This window comes from Rhea americana, unplaced genomic scaffold, assembly GCF_003343005.1.
Source record: "Rhea americana isolate MKP2758 unplaced genomic scaffold, rheAme1 scaffold_277, whole genome shotgun sequence".
Taxonomy (NCBI): domain Eukaryota; kingdom Metazoa; phylum Chordata; class Aves; order Rheiformes; family Rheidae; genus Rhea; species Rhea americana.
In genome coordinates, this window is record NW_028186398.1 from 800,319 (window position 1) to 821,868 (window position 21,550).

General features: G+C 35.0%; 1 protein-coding gene across 1 annotated transcript in view; it reads left to right on the forward strand.

The window, feature by feature from the left end:
• NCAM2 (neural cell adhesion molecule 2) overlaps positions 1-21,550 on the forward strand; it is a 261,349-nt gene that overhangs the window by 100,520 nt on the left and 139,279 nt on the right. The window contains exons 2-4 of the mRNA XM_085308474.1: positions 17,131-17,205; positions 18,666-18,872; positions 21,219-21,362. Coding sequence (XP_085164600.1) covers positions 17,131-17,205; positions 18,666-18,872; positions 21,219-21,362 — 426 coding nt within the window. The remainder of the gene's footprint in view (positions 1-17,130; positions 17,206-18,665; positions 18,873-21,218; positions 21,363-21,550) is intronic.

Genomic DNA, 21,550 nt, shown 5'->3' on the forward strand with positions numbered 1-21,550 from the left:
ATCTAAGATGCTGCACAGATGCTGTCTAAAAAAGAGCATATAGGGGAGATTTTGTATGGGAACATTTCTCGTATTTCATCTTCTCTCTTCTGTCAGAGCACATGTCTAATTCTACTGCATTTTGAGGAATTCTGCGGCTCATCTGGCACTGCAGGCAGGAGCACGGGTTTTACTGGTGACAGGCAACATTGGTGCWTTCCCTGCCTCGCGTCGCATGATCTTGCTCGGAAAGTGCAGTCATTCAGACATATACAGCATGGCTCAGGGGCCTGATCAGAGACCAATAAAATATCTGGCCACTGACCTCATAAAATAAAAGCTCRTAGAAGAAGTAAATCAAAATATCAGTTATATCAGTGAAAGACTTTCAGATTTCTGCACCTTAGAAAGGTTGTACTTACAGAAGCACAGGCCAAATTTATTGCTCTTTCCATTTCACAAAGGAATAATTCATTACCTTATAGAGTTTTCTGCCTAACCATTATTTTCTTCTCAAATCAAGAGTTATAGAAAAGTATGCTGGTGTTGATTGACATTCATGAAGAATTTTTAAAAATCCATTTGTTGTATTTTTTTTTTCTTTTTATCAACTAAAATGTTAAGACTGAAAAGTAAAGTGATATTTTTTTCTGAAGTTTTAAARGGAGCTGAGGAACAGATATCTGACCAAAAACAACCGTGTGTCTAGTAATTATTGCTGCGAATGCTGCTTACAAATCTCAGCCTGAAGGTGAGAATGACTCAGTAGCATGTTAATTAAGATACTAATGTAAAAGAGAGTACACCTGGGTTCCAGTTCCTGTTCTAGTGTATGTTTAATTATTTATGCAAAGCGAAAAGCCTCAGGAGAGAGATTGAAAGCACTCAACCACAAATTATCCTGTAGCTTTGAGATAGAGGTGCTGTCTTAAAAAGTGAGAGATCTGAACTCAAATCCCCTTGGGTCTTAACACTCAGAATCATTATGTGCAAAAGGGAACACATCGTATCTAGGGTGCTAAGAACTTATTATTAGTCCAGTTAAAGTTTAACTGCCAGTCCAAATTAGTACAGTAAAACCTCAAAATTATTATACAAAAAGCTTTCCTGGTATTTATCATATTTTGATACTTTACTAACCATTGACCCTCTGGGTCCTAAGGTTGACAACTTCAGTACATAGGAAGGGGAGGTGAGGGTGGTTATGAGAAAGTCATCACCATCCTGAGGTCTTTGCCAGGAGGAGTTAATGCTGGAGTGGCAGGGGGTCATCATCCTCCTCCTTCCAAGAGGAGCATGATGTTGATACTTTCTTCCTCCTCAGAAGGAGGAAGTGCACTTGGWTTTATTTTTATTTGTTCTCTCATCCCGGCCTGCTCCCTTCCCCCTGCTGCCAGTGAAGGGCTGAAAGCTGCCCCACAGCTCTGGCTGCCTGGGGCTGTCAGACCTTTCCCCAGCAGCACTCACGGAGCTGCAGCTCAGGCAGGCTGGGCAATGGGCACTTGGCCATGAGGCACCTGGTCAACCCAGCAAAGCCCAGCCTGGGGCACAGCAAGCTCAGTCAGTGCTGGAGACCTGGCAAAAAAGATGTTTACTAGTTTAAGCTGGTTTACTAAACAGGTAGTAAGAGACTGAATCTAAAAATTGTATGTTYTTTTAGAGTGCACTCACTGTTAGACAAAGGGTATTGTCAACACTAGTGTAAAACTAGCACTTATTTTTTTGATCAGTCAAGCTATTTGGTAAATTTTATTTGAGTTTGGAAAAATCAGGCTTTAAATTTGGCCAACAAAAAAAGAAGAATCTTACACAGAATTGTGGATGTGCTGTGAAGAGGCACAAGGATGAATGAAAAAGWAAAAAAAAAAAAAAAGTGCAATTCAGGCAAAAGAGATAACAAAATACATAACTGTACACTGATAGAAGTCTATAGAATACTTTGGGCACCAAAGGAAAGAGAATCCTACTTGTGAGAAAAAGAACACAGGTGCATTTTCTGGAGTGCAAGCATAAATCAAAGCGGTAGTAGGTATGAAGGAGAATATGACATTCAGAGCCCTTGAAATAAGGAATGGAATGATAAGGGTGTTTGCAAAGAAAATGTGTCTCATCCTGTTCTATGGAGACTATGACTCTCTTCAGAAATCTGTAAGAAGTCTGCTCCCTTTTTGCTCTTTAGATGCACATGAATACACCATCGTCTCAATAGGATGTCACTGTTCTTTAGTTGTATTTCCTTAAAGGGGAAGATTATGAAATACAGTAGAATTACTATGTAGGAATGGAGGTAGGTTTTGGCAACACCATTACTATACAGTCTGCAACAAATTATTTGCATGTGAAATGGAGAATGGGGGTCTTTTTGATTTCAGAAATAACTTTGTGATGGTTGGAGGGAACTTAAATAAATCTTGAAAAAAGATAAATCTTGCAGAACCAGAATCAAAAAGGTCTTCCACTTGGAACATACCAAGAGACACTTCTGATATGTCACAGAAAGTCTAGCAGTCTGGTAATTTAAGGGCAAATATTTATTATTGAAGGGATTGATGCGTTTTCTTTTATTTTGTGTTCTTCCTTTCCACCGTTATGCACTTACATTTTAAGTGGCTAGACAAGCTGGATAAATATAATTGAACTGCATAAAGCTGTACACCTAGAAAAAAAAGAGGTTTATGCAATTATTCTTTCTCTTATTTAAGTGTAAGATTTAATGGCCAATTTCAACCAAACCTGACACAACCGTAGAGATCTTAAAGATTCAGCTGTGTTCCTGAGTTTCTTGAAAATCTGCAACAGAGTATTTACCTTTCTAAAAAGGGGCTTTTAGTTAGGGGACAGGAGAAGGAGTTGGGATAATTTGTTAAAAGTTTAGGTGCTGGAGGTGAAAGTCGTTTTTGTGAGAGAGAGTTTACAACTTACTTGAATGATATATAACGCTTTTTGTTGTGTAATTTGCATTGTCTCTGAAAACAATAATTTTGATTATTAATTCATGCTGGATATTTAAGTTTCCTTCTTCAAGGAAACATAGGACCTACATGTATAGTCTACACTATATTACCTATATGTCATTCAGCTGTTACGGTTCTACATGTGATGATTACCATGTGATTTGCTGAACAAATTTATTTGGTTTGTTTCTACTAATGTATTTCTCTTTGAAAAAGTGAGCTGAGCCAATGAATGTTTTTCATTTTATAGAACAGAATTTCATAGGAAACATAGTTTCCTGTCAATTTGCTATTTAGAATATAGTAATTGATTATTTTCACTAAAAACATGAACATACTCTGAGAAACTAAGATTGTCAGGGGTGGAGAAGTAGAAAGACAGATCAGATTTCTTCTTCCTCCAGTGCTATAAATCACAAAGTCTTGAACTGTAGAAAATGTTTTCTGAATATTACATTATAACATATCAAAAAGGATATTAATATTGATACACAAAGCAATTCAGAGATAGGACAAAATTATTCAGTTCAAATCATATTCAGGGATTCATTAGTGGAAGCAGAAATACAGTCCCAAATTATATTCCTTTTGCTTCTATAATTAATTATAATGAAATGTTTTTCTTGTTTGTTGTGGCAAATACAAATTCCATTTTTCTTTGCATGTTCCAAATTACTTCCAAATTAGCATAAATTGAGAAAATATTCCCAATTATTTGTGAAGTGTCATCTTTAAATAGTTTAGTTGGCAAGCATATCTGGGAACTGCAACTTAACCTTCTCCTGGAATTCTGTCTGATTATGTGTCAGTTGGGCAGCCTCAATAATTTATAATATTCTGACTGACCATGGGACTTCAATCAGAGAAAAACTGATTGTAGAATTCTGTAAAATCAGGACAGAACGAAGAAAGGGAACAATAAATTGTTATACACATTGTTATACTCAAAATAGTTAAAAGGATGAAACATCCAATGAAAGAAGCTATCATCATTATTAAAACAACAGAAAATCCTTTTTTGAAAAGTGCAATTATATTTTGTAATTCGTTGTCAACAACTATTGATGATGCCAGAAGTTTTAAGGGCACTGAAGATACTGTAGATAGGGGGTGTTAATAATGAATTAAATGAATGATACAAATGTACCTTTGGACCCTTAATTGCCTGCACTTGGAATGAAGGATCAGTACAAACATGTACTGTCTTTTGGATCACTTGGAAATGCTCTCTTGTCTGCTCTAAAAAAAAACCCAGTACTGGCTAGATAGTGCTCTGATTTGATCTGCCTTRTGAGTTGTAGTCTGAAATTCAGAGTTTGTTTGTGCTTACTTACTGAAAATATTTCTGATCTTGAAACTAGCTTTAACTTGACCAGATAAAGACTTAATCAAGGTGATTACAGCAGTGTTAAAGAATGTGTATTTAATTTCATTAAAAGATTGATTTTTAAAATGCATGATTGTCTAGTACTGTAGGTTATATGCTCATTAATTTGTCTGGCTAATTTCATATTAATTACAACCCATTTGGTTCTCAGGAAGCCTTCAAAGCAATCCTTTGAGAGAAAATCAGTTTCCAAAACCAAGATAATTAGAGATGGGAACATACTAGTACCCATACAACAGCACTCAAAGATCAAAGAGCTTAAGGGTTAAAAGAAGGAGCTTAAAAAGCCAATCTGAATATGTTATGATCTCTGCCAGAATCACTTATAAATAAGTATTTCCTTGAACTTTTAATTTTTTGAAACATAGGGAATATTTTGCCTGAGACTTTATAATCTGCATAGGACTCATGAGGCTGTTCTGACACTTTTCCACAATTCAAAGAGAATACTTAACTGCATTTAAGTTTTTTTTTTTTAATATATGTATGTAATACCTTATTAGACTGTCATTCTTTTGAGGTAGACTAACTGTGTTTTATGTGTTTTTTCTTTGTCATCAGTAATACTAATACCTAACAAAAATGCCTATTCTTTACCTATTCTTAATCTTTAAGTGTTCAATTTTGGACAACTTGAGCTTGGGCCAGCAATGCATCCTTATGGCAAAAAAGGGCCAACAGGACCCTGGGCTGCATTAGGAAGGGTACTGATAGCAGGTTGAGGAAGGTAATGCTTCCTGTCTCCTCAGCAATGGTCAGGCCACATTTGGAATACTGTGTCTAGTCCTGGGCTCCCTGGTAAAAGAGAGACATGGACCTACTGGAAGAAATCAGCAAAGTCCAGCCATTAAGGAACTGGAGCATCTCTCAGATAAGAGGCTGAAAGAGCTGAGACCATTGAGGTTAGAGAAGAGAAGGCTCAGGGGGATCTTATCAATGTGTATAAATACATAATGAGTGAGAAGTGAGTGAGTGAGTGAGTAAAGAAGAATGAGCCAGACTCTTGGGGGTGCCCAGTTACAGGAGGAAAGGCACTGGCCACGAACTGAACCACAGGAAATTCCACTTGAACTCTGGAAAACAGTTCTTCGCTATCTCCATAGTTTTTTGCTAGACTCTTCCAGCTTGTCTGCATGCCTCTTGAAAAAAGAGCCAATAACCGAAACTGTTAACTTCAGGTGTAATCTCAGTAGTACTGAACAGAGGATGGGGAGAGGAATTTATTCCACACAGTTGTATAAATGTCATTCAGAAATAATCATTTTGCTTTTTAAGATAATTTAAAATAAATCAGAAAATACTTGTCATCTAATATTTTCTTAAGATACTCCATTTTCTATTGCAAGAATTTACAGTTAAGTTGAATCTTAGTCCACTTGAAGAACAAATACTTCCAGCAAGTGCTAAATGAAATGACATAAAGAAGGAAAGATTTTACATCTTTAAAATTTCATTCAGAGTTTTTTCTTTCTGTAGGTTTTCAGTAGTATAATATTCTCAAACTCATTTTTGACATAATTGTTTATAGTTTACAAATAGGATAACATTAAAGTATAGATAAAAACAGTTTACAATAATTATCCAAGTTTTTGTACCATTGTAATATTTTTAAAATGTATCAAGTTAAAGATTAAATATTTTAATACAGATAATTATATATCAAGATGATTCTGAATAAGATCGCCTAACAACACTTTAAAGTATGTCATGTAATGCTTTTGTTGTAGATTAAAGAAGCAGAAAGTAAAGGGACAAACAGAGAAAAAAAAATATTAAAATGGCTAGTTTTCTGTCTTATGCTTCCAGTATATTTCTTCCTAAGCAGAATTTTCTGTGGTAAAGAAATTTAGTGTCTGGTACAGATAGTACTTTCTGTTCCTAGGGTCTCTCCATGTTGATATTGTCATGTCTTGGATATATTAGTAATAGTGTAAAAGTTTAGTATCAGATTTTTTACCATTGTATTTCAAAATCTACATACAAGTTTTTCAATGCCTTGATGAGGTGAGGGAAAATAAAATACATTCATCAAAGTAAACAGTACTGAATGAAATGATGACTCCAGAAATCCAAATTCCAGTAAATTTGGAATGTCTGAGAAATATATCTCCTTTTATAAGGAGCATGCAGTCAAAGTGATTGATGCCAAGACAAAGGCTACAAGGTCTCAWATCCAAATTTAGACACTGCCAAGATCTGTATGTCTAGCAGGAGACAGTCCCTGTAGTCATTTCTCTATGCCCTGGTGACATCTATCCTCAAAACTGCAGTGGATTTCTGAAACAGGCTGAATAGGGCGATTCAGATCTCTGTGAGCTATTAATTCATTTTCTTGGGATGTCAGGCAGACATCCTTGGGTCACATTTCCAAAATCTCTTTGTTGACAATTAAAAATGTGTTTTTTGTGTAGTTAAAGTTGAAATTCTGTTTTCATTCTGCATTTCCAAGAAATGAGAACTTATACTTGTGCTTATATTGAAGAAGCCTCCTGACAGAGAGCTTAAATGCTTTTTAGGCCACAGAAAGTTTCTGCTAGATCATTTCTTTTCTCTGAAACAGGTTATTTTGAGATGAGGTGGCTTTCAGTAAGAACAAAAAAAATCTGTAGGCAAAATAAATGCTGTCTGTATTTTAGAGGTTCTTGGAATTAGACTTAAAATACTACTGATTCAGCTACAGGGATGTTAGTTGGTCACTTTATTCAAGATTTAATTAACTGTGTACTGCTCTTAGCATTACTGGTTTTCGTTTTACGTTCTGTTTTAATCTATTTATCTTCTGCTAAAGGATTTTATAGACTACTGTATTTTTAGCAAGAGTTGCCAGGAGAGAAGATAGATGCAATTGCAGTGGTTGGTGTATCTGATTATCTGCTGCTTATTAATCTCACCTGATAACTTCTGAACTCAAAGGCTAACTTCAACATCTTTCTGGAGAGAGTTGAGAGGGAGGTATTGATTGTGGCTTTCATATTGCAAATATTTTATTTGTTTTTAAAGCAGTCAAAATGTACAGATTCTGTCTGAAATGAAGTGATCTGACTGCTTGCTCCATCTTTATTAGGAGTACTGTCTTTTAGCAACTACTACTATCTGTTTAAAGAAATCATTTAAAATAGACTTCACAAAATATAGGAATAGAAAAGGAGAGGTGGTTATTAGAAACAAATATTACATGACTTTTATAGAACAYGCTTGATACAGACTTTCTGTTGTGGCAAGTTGTGTGTATTTTGATGAATTCTTCGTTACTACAATGTGAGTAATCTGTTCTCAGAACTATGTTAACAAAATGTGTTCTATTACTGATCAAAATCGTAAGACGTATCGATTGAGTAACTGATACCTTAACATGTCCAAGCCTTTGGATATAGTTTTGAAATGATCGTGCAGGGTATGCCATACTCAGAAGAATCTTTCTAATGCTGTGCCAGTACACACTGAAAGATGATTCTAGTATTTTTCTTTTATTTCCTTTTTTGTTACATCAGAGATGTTGAATTAGTTACATGATCATCATTTGAAGGTCTTTTTTTTTTTTTTTTTTTTTGCTTTCAACAGAAGTCCTGCATCATGCAACTTCTAGTGTTAAGTCTGAGATGCACCTTGTTTGGGTTTAGGTTATAAAGGCTTAGAAAGAATACTGATTCAGTTTAGTACTCCTCTGCCATTCGAAGGACCACTTCGGCTATCATCTGATTTAGTAGAAGGAATTCTGGCAGTGGTTCAGTTTAGCTTTTTCTCTCACTCCTGTTCTGAGCATGTATTCTGCTGCTGTTTTGAAGGCAATTACAAATATATCCTTTGATTAGAGAGTCCATGTTCAGTTACTGACTTGACATGTTATCAAATTTGTGCTGACTACCCAGGCACCAACAGAGAAATAGTAATTTTCAAAAGTTTCTATCCCAGCAAAAATAGAATGAATTTTAATGAGTATATAGGCTTCTTTTCAGCCACATTTCTAAGGTTTGTGGCTTTAACAAAAAGTTAACGGTTTTGAATAACAGAYAGCCTTAACTGTTTTTTACTGTACTGTGTCTGATGTACTGTTCTATAATAAAACGCTATTAAATGGAGGAGGGAGAAAGCAAGGTGGAGCAGGGAGAAAGCAAGGTGACACAATTTGTGTGTCAGAAAGATCACACTGAATCACACAGAATGGTTGAGGTTGGAAACTATCTCTGGAGATCGTCTAGTCCCTGCTCAGAGCACAGTCAGCTAAAGCAGGTTGCTCAGGGCTGCAGTCAATTGGATTTTGAATATCTCGAAGATGGAGTCTCCACAGTCTCTCTGGGCAACCTGTTCCAGTGTTTGATGACCCTCAGTAGAGAAGTGTAAAAAAAGTGAAAAGCCTACGTTCCAAAAAAAACTCAAAATGTTTTMTATATATATATATATATATTTGCTTTTCAACTATAATTTGCTTGAGTTTTTTGGGGGTGGGAGTGAGTAATTTCTGTTTGAGATAAATTTTGAGAATAAAGTTGCAACTGGTGGCTTTATTTAAGCAATATCTTGTTTTAAAAATGTATAGTGTCTCTGCCCAGATAGTAATGGCTCATTACTGTTTCTGCTGCAGGGTCATAGAAAAAATATTCAACAGAGGATTCTCATAATTCCTTCTCTGAGTATGTTTCAGTATTTGTGCCATTGCTACACAAAATTGGATTGTGATGGTTCTCTTGCATCATGCTTTTCACCCCTACAACATCTGTTATACCCCAGAAGGCAGTTTGAACTTCATGTGACTTCTAGCTTTTCTCATCAGGGAAAATGACACTTCAACAGATGCAGAAAATGAAATCGCAATGACACAAAGACTGTTTTATCTATCTAAAAATAAAGCACTCAGTGTTCCACAAGACAGAAATTTAACTAGGAATCCATACTGATCAAATGAAAACTTAGAACTTTATATCAGAACTCCATTTCCTACTGACAAATCCAAATTAATGCTAATATGATGAAACTGAAAGTTCGGTTATTCTGAACTACTTGGTTAATCCTGAAAGTTGATACCAAGCAATTAAAAATGTAACAAATATCTCCCAGTGCTATAATACCCTGGAGAAGTGATGCTAATGATCTACTAGTAGCCTACTTACTACAAAGTTGAAAACTTACCAGTTTCCGTGGCGTTTAAATTTTTGTTAACTGAGATTGCAGATGTGGTTTATATGATTTACAGATATTTCCACAAAACAAGTTTCAGGCAAGCATTCAAGGCACTTAGCCATTTGAATGGAAGACAGGCTGTCATTAGGCCAGTTAGTATGTCTTTATTCATAAGCACAAACAAAAGAATATGATGTAACAAGACCTCTAGGATATTAGAATACTGTCTGAATAGAAGACGTAAGGTAGTTTATTAAGCTTTTTAAAACATAAGAAAAAAATCTGAAAATGTATTTAAATGATAAAATGCAGAGTCAATTGAGTAGGCTATTTGGTTAAATTAAATAGGCCTTCCTCCTATATTCCCCCAAATCTCTTATGTAGTTTTTATTTCCAAAGGATTAGAAATTTGTTAGGTTCTCTCAAGCATCACAGGCATCACACATATTTCAAGCTCCACAACCATATTCTCTCCCTTTCAGTGCATCTGCATAAAAACAGATTGCTTCGCCATAGATAGTACACTTAGATATAGAAGAGATGTGGCAGTACATGGTAAAATACTGTTTTCTTCCAGCATTTTGTTGCAAGTTTGCTGTTCTAATGATGATGATAGTAAGGATATCACTAGCTTTCATTATCATCTCTTGCATAAGGTCTAACTACATGCTCTTCCTTCTTCAGAGTTGTACAATGTTGGAATCTTCATGGTCTAGAGGGAAAACTCTAACACCTAAGGTAATGTCCACATGTCTGGACATTGCTTCAGTTGGGCAGCCTGGTCTTTTGAGTACAAGCAGTTTATTTCAGCTCTATTTTAACAGCCATCTAATGGAATTTTTTAGGGCAGAGCTATATGGTTCCCAGTTGTTTGATTACTCACAGAAACAGCTCAAATCGTACTTCCTCTTTTCAAAATGTAACTTTATAGATCACTTGTATGACATCTTTGTAGTCCTGACCTTATTGAAATAAATTATCTGATTCAGAATAAAATAGGAACCCATAAAAGCATGATTTCTAAATGCTAAATGCCCTTGAACTGTCTGATACTGAACAAGTTCAGTGTACATTTAGTATTTCCTGTTTCTCATATCAACCAGGAGTCCAAATATATCTGAAGTATTTAGAGACAAAGCAAGGCACCCTTTTGGTGTTTCAAAATCTACTAAAGCAGAAAATATTAGAAATTTCAGAGGGAAGCTGTTTCTGCAAGGATTGTGTTAATGTAATATACATTCAGAGTCCATTCGCCATTATCTGGGAATCAGTGGGTTTAAACAGAGTATTTTCAACTAACACAATAAAGGGAAAGAAGATTAACCAGATATTTGGTTGTTCTGTGGTAGAATTTGATACCAATTACAAACTTACTAACTTCTTCATGTTCAATGAAGCCAAGTTTTTCTAAGAATATTAAATATTAAATAATACTGAGATGATCTCCTGAAAGCAAAAACCCATCACTCAAGTAAGTTTGCTTACTATTTAGAGTCAAAATATACCAATATCTTAGAACRTAATTAAGGTCAGAAAAATTATGTAGAACAGAATTAGGACCTTTAAGAAGAATACAGCCCTTCCCTCAGCTGTATCTTGCAGTCGTCCTGTTTCTCTAAAAAAAACATTGCTAAAGTCATCTGGATTACCTGCTGTAGCTATCATTCCTGATGACCCTTCTTTTTAGTTCTATTTTGATCTCAAGCTATGTCTTGATTTGAAGTTTTCATACCTATGTCCTTCCATTTTTGTTGCCTTCACAACATCATCCTCTCCATTTCAGTGGTTCTGGAGTCCAGCAGATTTAGAAAGACCCCTCTGTAGTACAATGCTGTCTCATTCCTTAAAAAAAAAGATTTTACAAAGTATTTATCTAGCATAAAAATATTCAACTAAGTTATACCAAATTTACCTGATGGAAACTCGAAGCAGAATACGGTATTTTRGGGGACTGATTTCTGTCTGATGTCGCATGTTTCAATACAAACTGATCAGATTCAGGTTTTTGGAGTGTACGGGATTTTCTAAAGAAACTGAATTATCAAGAAGTCACTGAATGGTTATTAGTTAGAGAAGAGTAGTGCTCAATATTTTTTCAGATTTTATTCAAATGTTATCTCCTTTTCCTTCTTTCTAATATGTTTTATATTTTATATATTTTTATTAAATATACATGTGTGTAGTATGCACATTTAGCATGTATGTTTTAATACATTGTTAAGTGACCATAAACATGCAGGGAAGAGAACTGTATATGAGAGTCGCTTTCTTACTCTTACTCTTTTCCTAAGCTCTCACTGAAGGCAAGTTAACTCTTTATTTAGGAAGAATGATCAGTAGATCTGTGTAGGCAAACACCTGCCAGTGTTCCTATTCTTCAGTCTACCTCAGCTCTTCCTTTTAAACACTGTAATGCATTTCTCAATTTACATTCTTTGATGTACCAATTTCCCTATATCCTGTTCCCCTCTTGTGCGCTACTACTTATTTGCAGATTTCTTGCTTAGATCCCATAGTTTAGCAGTTTACCATGTCTGAACATCAAGCAGAGATAGGGTCCAGACAGAGACAAAAAAGGAGATATTTTATTATAATTTAAAAAAAAATGTGCAATAACAATTGCCATTTGGAAACAGATTAATTTAATACATAATCTAGGTACCTATTGAAAAATGTCAGCTCTTGCTTTATATCCTGGCTTAACACACTAAGGAAGGAGCTAATACCACAGTTCATTCTTTAACAGTATTTTGAATTTTAAACCTATGTTTTTATGATATACCTATCATAAAATATGTATAGGTTAGCAGTTCTGGACATTGACACCTGCTGTTTACCTGAAAGATATTTAGAAATGAAGACATCAAAAAAAACATTCTTATGTGTCTCTCCATCACCCAAGGTACATTGCTATGTAGTACATATAGATTGGGATAATAGAAGCTAAAAACCGAACTGCCGAAGAATATCTTACCAACAATGACAATAAAAAGATGGCCAGTTGTGCTGGTAGTTTTGAAATGTGAAGGATACTAGTGCAAATGGAACATTCAGTCTATAAAATATTAGGCCTTACATAGGGTTATCTCTCTGCATTTAACAGAACGAATAGACCTCCTATTACTATTCTTAGTTATCTTCTTAAGTGATTTTTAAACTTATTATGAAGTAATACAACAGGATCCTCTTACAATAGTACAGCTGATAATAATTATTTTATAATGACTTTGGTCAGAAGAGAAGTGATTGGTTTTATCGCCTAGTGCTTCTAGCACTTTGTTTTGCATCTATACTGAAGATTAAGTGAAACCCCGACTTCACTTTTTCCCAGAGCAGCTGATGCTACAATAGCATTTGTGGTCCACAGTGTTCTACCTGAAGTTGTCTTATAGAAATGTATTGCAAGTATTTTTTGCAATACAAATAGATCTTATGGAMATGTATTGCAAGTATTTTTTGCAATACAAATAGTTCTGTAATATCCTTGGAAACACAGGAAGAGGCAATATTTTGACAAACCCCTAAAGAAGCTACTATTTGTTTTTGGCTGTTGTTTTAACATAGTTGTAAATAGCTTCTACTGACTTGCTGACTTGACTTTTTGGAACATTTTGGACATAATAAACATTCAAATATGTATTCATAACTATCCAAAGACTTTCAAACCATTCTGATACAAACTACCCCCATAGTTTAATTTATTAGCTCTTAGTGTACAGCAGTAACTCAAATGGCATATACTGTCTTCATCACAGCTTCTTCTTGAAATAAATTTGGAGGTCTTGTGAAACATCCTGGATGTGCTCCCTTTTTACAGTATTTTATTTTTAATTACACATCATACTTCAGGTAAGTGATGAGTGAGCCTTCTCGTAGCCTGGTAATGGACTATTTGCCTGACTACCTAATAAGCACAGATTGCTAGATTGATCACTTGGGCAATATTTTTCATTCTAATTTATATAAAGGAATATTTTCCTATTTACATGAAGTAATGCCAGTAAAAAGCAATGATGATAACGTAGGAAATAATTGGGCAGATGGCTATATATTTTTCTGTTTTGTAAATATTAAAGTACCATATGTGAAAAATATGATTTCATTTTGTTTTCGGAGATGAGACTAGCATGTCTCCTTAGTGTTAATAATTGGATTTATGCTAAGAATTTTAAGTAGAGTTCAGTGTTTTGCCAAAACTATGTTGTAATCTCAAAAATGTATTTCGTTGATAAGGAAAAATATTCTCTAACTTTTCTTGTCACTTCTCATCACACAGTTTCCTACATTCTGCTTGATGTGTATTACTTAATCTATTGTATTTATGTAATTCAGCATCCATGATTAAAGTTGTTGAAACTGAGCAACATAATTGTCCTTGAAGCAGTACTGGTGATAGCTAACATATTTGTTCCTGATACAGCTCTACAAGGCCTAAAGACTATAGTAGCATACAATGGTATGGGACTTAAAATTGAGTCTGTGATTTAAAATACCTGTCCAGGCTCTAATCTCTTCAAATTCTACAACCTCTGAATTTATTAGTATCTAAGTTTCCAACTTGTTACATGTCTTCAGGTTAAAGTGAAGCTTACTGTTACCGCCATGGTTATTTGAAATTACAGGTTAATAAAGCTTGTAAAACTTTGAGTAGCCTCTTGAATGATTTAGYGCTCATTGGTGCTTATTACAACAAAAACTTCTATCCTTTTCCTGTAGTTCTGCTTCTCCTTTACTTCTGATCGCATGGATATAAGTGCCTATGGATGTGAATGAGAACATAAAACATCATTAGTCTCTTACGTTCTGTTCTCAGCAGTCAGTACTAAATGAGCCTTCACTGTTTTCCTTGCTTTTGCAATGAGAGTAGTACTAGCACCTGCTCTGGTGCTAGATCTGACATTTTTACAGTATACTTTAGTTTAGTTAGTCCTGACTTTTAGGCTGTCATGCCCTCTTCCTGGCTGCTTTTGTGGATGGATAACTTTTGATGTAATTAAACAGAGTATATATGAGTGCTTAAGTTTTGCCCAAAATAGGGTGTGATTGATTCTGCTGTGGGTTTTTTAGCTGTTTTCTTTTGGGGGAGGGGAAGGAAGTTAAAAAAAAAAAAAAGTAAGTTCTGTTGGGATCAGCTCCTCAGGAGGAATATGCGTGATTTAGGACCTCTCATATAAAATAATAYGTACTGCACAGATTTTTGACTTTTTTTAGAAAATAACCAGTTCTGTTAAATTTAGTTTGGCAGACTGCTACTGACGTCATCTTTGTCTTTTCTTCGTCTTTTCTTCCTTTATTTTTTGTCTGTGTTTGCAGTTGATATGGGTATTGTACACAAAATTCAAACCTGGTCTAATTCTTGCTTTTCCAGGCTGATAATATGAAGTACTAGCAAATGCAATTTTGTGATACTTTTCTCGTAATTGTAGTAATTGCCCTATTATTAGGTATAGCATACTACTTACACAGCGATTTTTGTTTGTTCATCTTTTCTTCAGTTTTTGCTGTCAGCAGAACAGAGCAATTGGTTTTCTACCAGGCTTTTAGGTTCTAACGTATGCATGGGGAAAAATGAGAACTTACCRTACTGAAAAGTTACGTTGGGTGATAATACTGCCTGTCCTCAGAAAAGTTTGTTCTGTTGGACTTTCATAGCAGTTACACAAGAGTAGTGAGCTTGGGGCATCCAGTCTACTCTGTACTTACTAACATTCCCTGTGGTTAATGTTGCAATTTTCTGAGAARTGAAGTATTTACACGTATGTAGAATAGACTATAATTATGTGTTTCTAGACTCAAAACCTAAAAATCTTGAAAGAAAAAAAAATAACCTCAGATACATCTCAGTTGTCTCCTGTGTATAAGAGTGAATTAAAATTTAGACAGTAAGTTTTCTTCCCTAAGAACTGAGTCCTTTTCCATCTATTTCCTCTTTTTTTTGGTCTTGATTAGAGTTTGAAATTAACATGCCTGTTTTGTCCTTGACTTTGGTACACRAACATTTATTGTCTAGTTTTGTGAGACAACAGATTTTAAAGAGCTACAGCTGCTTACAATAGTGACAGCACTGTGACTGCAAATATAAGAATGCATAGTTATTTTGCATAAGTAACAGGCTATATTAGAAGGTTCATGGGATCATAAGACCATAAGATAATTCAGGTAGAAAGGGACCGAAGGAGGTCTCAGTGGGAGGTTCAACCTGCTGCTCAAAGCAGGTTCATCTACAGGGACAAGATGAGGTTGTTCAGGACATTAGCCAGTCGACTCTTGAAACCTCCAAGAATGGAGCCTGCATAATGTCTCTGGGTAGCCTGTTCCACTGCATAACTGTTCTCATTATGAAAGAGTTTTTGCTTATATCCAGCTTGAACCTTTACTGTGTCAACTTACACCAGCTGTCTCTCATCTACCAGCCATTCACCACTGTAAAGAGTCCAGCTCCATCTTTTGGATGACCTCCCCATAAGAATGAGCAGGCCGCTCTGCAGCCATCTCTCCTCTAGGCTGAACAAGCCATGGTCCCTCTGCCTCTCCTCGCAGGGAAAGTGCTCTAGCTCTGACCATCTTGGTGCCCCCAATCTCTTTTCATTTTTTTGAAGTCTTTCTCATATTGGGGAGGCACAAAACCGGATGCAGTATTCTAAAGGTGGTTTAAGATATGCCAAGCAGAGGTGATAATCAGCTGCCTTCATCTACTGACCATGATCCTGTTAATACAGATCCAGGATGCTCTTTGCTTTCCTTGCTGCCAGGACACACTTGTCTACCATGTCAGTCCTCAGTTTGTATACCTGAATAAGCCCTCAACAAGAGGTTATTTGCTCCCAGGTGCAGACTTTTGCATTTATCCTTCCTGAACATCATGAGGTTCAAGTTGACCCATTCTTCCAGTCTGTCTTAGTCAATGACCTCCTCCAGATCCTGATAAAGATGTTAAATCAGGTCCCAGGATAGACCAGTGCATTACTGTGCTTATTACGGCCTCTAGTAGAGTACATCCCATTAATCACTACCCTCTGAGCCCAAGAATCCAACCAGCTTTTTACTCATCTAGCTATCTACCATGCAGACCATAATGTGCTACCTTGGTTACAAGAATGTTCTGGGAGACAGTGTCAAAAGCCTTGCTAATGTCAGGGTAAACGCCACCCACCGTTATCCCTTCTTCCACAAAACTATTAATTTTATCCTGGAAGACAATGAATCATAGAATTGGTAAGGTTGGGAGGGAYCTCTGGAGATCATCTAGTGCAACCCTCAAACGAGTGGCCCATACAAGGATCAAACCCGTGACCACGCTGCATTATTAGCACCACGCTGTAACCAATTGAGYTAAACCTAACCCTAAAAAAGGTTGATCAGGCATAATTCATCCTTGCTCAATCCATGTTGACTGTTCTCAGTCACTTTCTTCTCACTGAGTTTTCATTATRTATGCCCATATGTATTGAGTTCATTTTTTCTTCATTTTTTTCTAAGTTTCAGGATATCTTTTGTTTATTTTGATTGTTTTCTCCATCTCAGTATGCACTGTGTTTTATGAGAGGCAATCCTAAGGTGAAACATCTTACATTTGTGATTTATTTCTTATAGTACATGTGTTATAGAATGAGAAAATAGAAAATTAAAAAAATGAGATTTTTAATTTATAGATGTCAAAAATGTATTCACAATGTACTTGATATTTTTCAGCCCTACTTCAAGTTACAATTTCACTTAGCAAAGTTGAACTCAGTGTGGGTGAATCCAAATTCTTCACATGCACAGGTATGTATTCATTTTATTTGGAGTTATGGGGGCTTGTTAAGTTACAACCTTTTTCATAAATCAAAAATGAATCGATTTAGAGCAGTAACTTAAAATGGCATGTTTTGTGTATTCATACTGACTTCCAATAATTGTAATACATRGTAGATCTTCACTGGCATGATACGTTTTAAGTCTAGAAACTGTTGATTTCAGATTCCAACAATTGGATTGAAATTTATCTGTATCAATACAGGTATTTTTTATCTATTGACATTCTTATTACTTAAAATATTTTTACTTGTCTAAACTCTGGCATTATAATTTATATTTGTAACCAGATGTTGAATAATTGTGTATGAGATTGTGTATGACACTGTGAGAAGTATTTTATTTTTTAAGTAATTTAACATAATTGCCCTTAAAATATCTGCTGAGACATTTATCTTAAAAAGTTATTTACTTCAACTACAATACAGGTTACCTGAACAGGTTCTTAAATCTGTGAAAGGAATATTAATAGAGCAAGTCTAAAAAACAGCAGTTCCTTCAAATATTAAGCAAAAGACTGTTTATCTTTCCTTATCTTTACTTTTGATGTGAAATATTTTAATCAGTGCATACTGTCAAGTATGTAGTGACAAAGGAAGAGTACTGTGGCAAAAAGTGAAAATGACAATGATTTATGGGGAATAGGAAGGTGCCTAATATTGAATTTTATGGCTGCTGCTATAACTTACATTACTGCTATAAAGATAGTAAAATAGTGTAAGATATTTAAACCACAAACAAAAGAAAGGAGAGGGTAAAACCGGCCACTGCTACTCCTGGATCAGTGTGTTTGGTCATTGCTAGCCAAGTGCAAAGACTTTACAAGCAAAATAAACACAATTTGAAAATATGTAGTTTTTGGCTAACACACACAAGCAATGGCTAGAATTTTCTAGGCTAAGTATTAGTATCCCTCCACCCTAGTAAGACTCAAAAGAGTCTGTACCAGCCAGGCAGGTATTAGGAGGAGAAAGATTTGCTTTTGCAGCTTCCTAGAAAGGATCTGTGATGTTGCTGAGTTGCCATCTTCCATCCACACCAACACCTGGCCTGACTATACTGACAGTCCAACTGAGTGATAGATTAACCTGATGGTCCAGTGACTGCTGAGTAGCCTGTTTCTTTCCGTTAAGATTTTATACCTTCCCATGTTGATATTTTTCTGCTTGCATCCTCACGCTATTAATTATCCTTCCTCAACAATCATATATCTGCTTGCAAATTTCTCCTCTTTCTACAGACTTTTACACAGCTGTTTCTTGCAAGTTCCTTCAAAGCCAAGGGCATGCTGTTGGAGAGGGAAGAGGAGATTGTGACAATGAGGGGATAGGGAGGAAAAGGATTACAAAACCTTTATCTAAATATTGCATAATGTCTACCTGAACTTTAATTTTAATGTTGGTGCCTTTTTTTTTTTTTTTTTTTGGTAGCCATTGGTGAGCCTGACAACATAGATTGGTACAATCCACAGGGAGAGAAGATTGTTTCTAGTCAAAGAGTGGTTGTTCAAAAAGAAGGCGTTCGATCACGTCTAACCATTTACAATGCAGATGTAGAAGATGCTGGCATATACCGATGCCAAGCCACAGATGCTAAAGGACAAACTCAGGAAGCTACTGTTGTTTTGGAAATTTATCGTAAGTAAAATTATCAACTAACAAAAGAAAGAATGTATTTTGAAAGCCACTGCTATTGGGGAAATAAAAGATATCACAATATCATGCAAGTCTCTGAATCTTATCTTCCAAATAATTGCACCTCCTACAGTTAAGTTCACCTGTATTATGAAGAAGACTCCAATAAAATGGATAGCCATTTTGTAATATTTCATATTGCTTTAGCTTTGCATTTCAAAATATCATGTTACAAGGATGCACTGTATGTCATTCATAGGGAAGAAGATATACAAGAAAAGAGTTAGGTCAACCTAATTCTTATTACAAATACATATTCAACTAATTGTAAAGGTATATAACTAAACAAAATGCAAGAAGTGCAATGCATGTCATCAAAAATTAATTTTAAACTGTTAGTTTTTTTATGTTAATCTTTTCCTATTCCTGAACTTTTAGTGAAATTTTGCAAAAAAAACATTGAAGCCTAATATGATAAGCAACCAAAATGCATTTCAATTGCATTTGCAATTGCAATGCAAATAACTAACTGAGGAGTAAGTTTGAAATGTAAATACACTGTATAATGGTGAGGGATTCTATAAAAGGTATTTTTTTTCAATTTAGTTAAATAATTTTAGGGTACTGTATTCTTTAGATTAATCAAAAATACCTAAAAGCAATATGCTAAATGCAATATGCTGCAAAGTTAGAAGGCAGATCTTTGTGGGTGAAATGATGGGACATACGCCAGCCGCCTTTAAGCTGAGTTTATCTCTTATTTCATTGGAGAAGAGTCTTTAATATTCATAAGAAAATATGGTTGTGATTTGGACTAGGCATTACGGAATTGCAATGAAACAGTAAATACACAGTGAAATGATGAAGTACAGCTTCTGAAAGGTGCTGTACATATGACACAGATAACAAGGTGCATACAATTTAAAAATAAATGCGAGTGATAAAACAACCATTAGAATGATGATAGTAGTTACAAGCAATTACATGATGACTTGAAAGCTGACAATTCAAAGGATTTCAAGTTTTGTGGAAGTCATTTGTATGCCTAGAGCTGCCAGTCTCTGCATTAGCAAACTGTTGAGGAAAGTTGAAATCTTTTGAAGTGTTTGCTTGTGGTAATTTAATAATTCTGAGGATAGACAAACCCAAAGACCTACACAGGAAATGTGAAGATTTATGGGAACTGACATATAGAAGTTGCATATAAAATTCAGCATTTGTGATATATTGCAAGGAAAAAACAGGATACACTGTAGGATATAGTAACTGACACCAGGCTCACTGTTATCAACCAGAGTTTTTCTGTTGGCTTAAGTAGGGTCAAATATTTCAAGCATTTATACAAGTATACAAGAGATATACATATCCCCTCTGTTCCCTTTGTTGTGGGAATCACATAGATTTTTTGCTCCTGCATTCGTATCAATACAAAAGGGACATGTAGAGAAGAATACAAGGTGGCAATACATATGTTCTCCAAACCATTCTCTGAAGTGGAATTGGCAATCTTTCATCTTAGACAAGATAAATCAGTTTCCATTTGGTGTTCAAGAAGTTCTTCCAGAATACTTTTTAAGGCAATTGATTTCTGCATTATATCTTGTATGAGTTCATGAATTAATGCCATCATAGAATTTTTTACTAAATTCTCATAATATTGAACTTATTCAACCTATTAATACAATTTTATGATCAGGTACAAACTTGGGGTTGGAATAATAAGAAGCGTAGTCAGGCTTAAAAAAAACTTCTTATTTCCTCAAAAAAGCTTCAAATCCTTATCACTTAAAAATAACTTTTTAATATGGTTTTTAATATGGTTTCCCATAGGCTTTTAAGTATTCATATTTTACTCAGGTGACATTTTTCACAATCAATGAGGCTACAATTCCAGCTTCTTAACAAACTGAGGCTCTCTCAAATCTTTTTTGTATTTTTGATGGAAGTTTTTATGGAACAAAACAGTACTTTTTTTTCAACAGTAATATCATGAAGAATAAACAGRGTAAAGTAAATAGGACTATTTAGTTGAATGGTTGGTGTTCTAAAAATTAGAGATTCAAGACTGGGCTCTGAAACATTGAAAACAATAAAAATATTTATAAATAAGACATGTTCAATTTATACATAAACTAAATATATTCATAATACTGAATGATTGTAAAATCATTTCTACAGACAAGGTGGAAGTCCTGTGTATCATTTGAGTCTAGTCTGAGAAAAATATATTATGGAAGTCATTCTATATTATGCTCAAGGAGAAGGCAAAGTAGTCGTCTTTATTGTCTTTATAAAATTTCTGTGCTAAGTAAACTGAGTGGTTTAGTATATTTTTTTTTTCCTTTTCAGAAAAGCTCACTTTCCGAGATATAACATCTCCACAAGAGTTCAGGCAGGGAGAAGATGCAGAGGTTGTTTGCCGTGTTACTAGTTCACCTGCTCCCATTGTCAGCTGGTTATATCGGAATGAGGAAGTCACAGCTATTGCTGACAGTTAGTATTTTGGTAACTCTWTAAGTTATACATTTTAATTAATATTAAAATGTTATTGTAAAAGAAGACTAATCACATTGTAGTGTAGGATGTAAATAAGGAATTCCTGAAAGCTACATTTAATTATAACTGTATTTATATTGTTTTAAACATCACTTGGAGGTTTACATTAAAGATGAATATCTTCC